Source organism: Cornus florida, unplaced genomic scaffold (assembly GCF_030987335.1).
Source record: "Cornus florida cultivar Cherokee Brave unplaced genomic scaffold, ASM3098733v1 CherokeeBrave_3.0.0_Hap2_Chr04, whole genome shotgun sequence".
Classification (NCBI taxonomy): domain Eukaryota; kingdom Viridiplantae; phylum Streptophyta; class Magnoliopsida; order Cornales; family Cornaceae; genus Cornus; species Cornus florida.
In genome coordinates this window covers 45,114,816-45,118,262 of record NW_026775574.1, presented here as the reverse complement: position 1 = coordinate 45,118,262, position 3,447 = coordinate 45,114,816, and the positions used below count along the sequence as shown (strand labels likewise).

General features: G+C 38.0%; 1 protein-coding gene across 1 annotated transcript; it reads left to right on the top strand.

Annotated features, from left to right (window-relative positions):
- Positions 1-226: 226 nt before the first annotated feature.
- Positions 227-2,054, top strand: LOC132303207 (uncharacterized). Its single transcript, XM_059800377.1, has 2 exons — positions 227-1,178; positions 1,702-2,054. Exons 1-2 carry the CDS (start codon positions 256-258, stop codon positions 1,787-1,789), a joined length of 1,011 nt encoding a protein of 336 aa, XP_059656360.1. The 5' UTR covers positions 227-255; the 3' UTR covers positions 1,790-2,054.
- The last annotated feature ends 1,393 nt before the right edge of the window (positions 2,055-3,447 follow it).

Genomic DNA, 3,447 nt, shown 5'->3' with positions numbered 1-3,447 from the left:
GAAGAAAACAAAATAAAAAATACTACAATTTCTATTTTCTACTTAATAAAATATTATATTTGGCTATTGTGATGAGCCAAGTGATGTGGGGTTGTGTTACTAGAAGACTGACTTTGAACACGACAGGTGGAAGAAAATTGGGAAGAAGGGAAGCATTTTTCTTTCCCACCCAATTAAGACGGCAACGACTTCAAAGGTCCCCATTTGATTTATGTGGTGAAAAACGCCTTTTGAACAAGTCTTCCCCACAAATATATGTACCCATTACACCTACTTCTCTCACCCTGCACACATTCACTACTACTTGCTTCTCCTTCTGCTCTCATCATCATGCTCGATCGAAACAAGAACAATCTTTGTCACCAATCAAATGGCACTTGTGTTAGCCCAAAATCAACAGATTTCGATTTCTGGGGCGATCAAAGAAGCGACAAATATGACCATTATGGTGATATTGATCTCGAAACTGATGATGATCGAATGGAGTTCCGAACTCAGACACTACCATTGTGGAAGAAGACTCGAAACAACAACATTAGATACGAAGCTTCTCCATTGTTGCCATACAATCACCACTACAGCTTTCCATCTCCCAATTCGCGGTTACAGGCGATCATAGATGGGAGAAGGGAGCTTATGGAGATGATTCAGGATTTGCCGGAGTCTTCCTACGAGCTCTCCCTTAAAGATATGGTTAAGGAGGATGACCAAATCTCCGAAGGAGTTCGGAAAGAAGACGGAACAACTGCTGAAAGGGAACAGAATTTCGAGACCAAAGTTAAAATCAAGCAGAAGAACAAGAGAAACACTGGTAGGGGTCCAATAGCGCGATGTGAAAGCATGGACAGTGGAGTTTTCCTTCTGAAGATGTTCTTCCCAACTTCTCTAGGGTTGAAGAAGAAACCAAAAACCAAGATTTCTCGGACCCCATCATTTGAGGGATCCGAGAAGATGGTCCGTAAGGATTGGTGGAAGATGAGGTTCTTAGTTGCAGGGGAGAGTAGGAATAGTGTGAGTAGAGTTAATGAAAGCACTAGCAGCAGCAGCAGTCGGAGCAGTAGCAGCAAAAGCAACAGCAGCACCGGCAGCAGCAGCCGGAGCAGTAGCAGCAAAAGCAACAGCAGCACCGGCAGCAGCAGTCGGGGCAGCAGCAGCGAAAGCAACAGCAGCAGTAGTAGGTATGTACTCATTAATTTCAGTTGGAAGAATTAATATTTGGGCACACAATTAGGGGACATTTGGTCATGCCTTGAAATTAAGAGCATATATTCCATATTTTCAAAAGTATATGAATATGGAGTCATCACATATTCAAACACAAAATTGAATCATAGTGAAACATCTTTTAAGCCATTATTAAAACGATGTTGGTAGGAGTGGTCCTAAAAGTTATCTTGGACATGTACTCATAATACATAATATGGAACAGAACAACCAAATTGGTATAAGAAATCGAGTCTGTACTCTGGACTCATCTCAAATGCTATATAAAACCTAATAGACTAATAATTAATACTCTCCAGTCTGCAGTAAAATCAAGAAGCTGCAATTCAAAATTTCAAATAAAAATCAAGATTTTTTTTTTTTTTTTTTTTTTCTCTCTCTCCCCGAAAGTTCAAGCAAAAGCGCACACATTCAGGATTAGCTGCAAGCTCATACATAATGCACAAACCTTATTAGCTATCTTCATGTGTTGTGCAGGATCACGGAGAGCAATTTCACTTCCCGTCGCTGGTCCTTCAACACAAAGAAATGCAAAGCAACAGGACAGCCAGGGTGCTTCTTCTGAAGGAGAAAACCATATAAAGGATCCATGCAAGCATAACACCAAATGGATTTTTAAAATTGCAATAACCAGAGTTTTTCGGATCTTAATTCTGCAGAATAGATTAACAATGTAACATAATGTATAATTTTATTTTGCCTTCCTGTCATTCCTAACATTTCTCGAGATTAGGATATTCCATGTTATAAATTAATTTCATATCTTACCTGTCAGAAAAAAATAATAATTTCATATCTTAATGCTGATATTATTTCATATTTTCATGGTATGTTCTGTTTCCTAGTTTAAAATTATGTTTCTTGAGTGCAGTTGGAAACATAGAGAAGCTATATATTATTGTGATTGTTGCTAACTGGAAAATGAAATACCAAAGAATGTGAAATCCAAAACCATTCCCAATTGGGGTGGGAAGGACAAGGTACCCAATCAGCCTGCTTCATGACATCCCGAATAATGTGAAACTTTAACACAACATTTTGTTTGTTGGTTCAGTGAGGAGAAAGGGAGGGTAAAGAAGAGAGAGTTCATTAATTTGATTATAGAGAATATGTGGAGAGCAAAAATGGGAACACAATTATAACCAATGATACTCTCACTTCTAAACTGACATTTTTTTTTTTGGTCAATATCATGGCGAACCCAAAATATATTTTGGGGACTAATATATTCTGGGGTGGACTACTATTACTATTTTATTTTATTTACTTATTTATTTATTTTTTTGGGGTCCCAAGCCCCCCTTAGCTCCCCCTCCCCCAGCGGGCGGGATCCGCTCCTATTCTATTTGGCCTTTTCCTCCCCCATTAAGGCTTTGGTTATTTTGTGAATTTCATAAAAAAATAAATAAATAAATAAAATAAAATAAAATAAAAAAGAGAAAGGAAAACGATAAACTTCTCAAAGAAAAATGTAGGGGAATTTATGGTAAAATTAAAATTTTCTTACTTCCCTTCATATTCTCTTCCCCTTTCTATTTTTACTTGGTAAACGAGGAACAAAAATGATTTCCTTTATATTGGTTTTGTCATCCCACAGTAAATCCACGAACCAAACAGTGAACAATGGGAGAAATTAAAAGAACAAAAGTGAAACAAATGAGTACAAGTATAAAACTATGTACAGAGTGGGTCAATGGATCGGCCAAGCAATTAAGCCCAACAAAACGGTCGCTAATCCAAGAAAACAAGAACCTAGCAAAACTTGGCCGAAAGAAGCTTGGGCCTAATCCAAGCAAACCAATTGCACTTTCTAAAACACTCTTTGGTAATAGCTAGCAGAGTGACCGCTACTGACTGATGTGTCAAAATCCAAAAATGTTGTAACCGAGCAGGCCGCTCGGCCTATTTGTCTAAAAAAAGAAAAAAGAAAAAAAAGAAAAGAAAAGGACCGAGGAGGTCACCCACTTTGACCTACAAATTCAGGACCTCAAGGTCAAAATAGAAGAAGTGATACAGGCAATGAAGGGAACATGTCCTATCACCATGGATAACCTTTGTACAAAAGACGAACTTGCCATTTAGTCCCGCCATCATGAAATTCCCTCTATCAAGCAAGTTCAAGATGCCCATGACGCGGTATCACGGCCAATCTATTTAGAAGTGTAAAATGTGGACAATTGGAAAGCACCAATTTTGAATTTATAAAACAGTTACACAATTATT

Coding starts and splice junctions, on each gene's coding strand:
- LOC132303207 (XM_059800377.1), top strand. CDS start 256: ATGTACCCATTACACCTACTTCTCTCACCCTGCACACATTCACTACTA. Junction 1,179..1,701: donor AGCAACAGCAGCAGTAGTAG/GTATGTACTCAT, acceptor TGTGTTGTGCAG/GATCACGGAGAGCAATTTCA.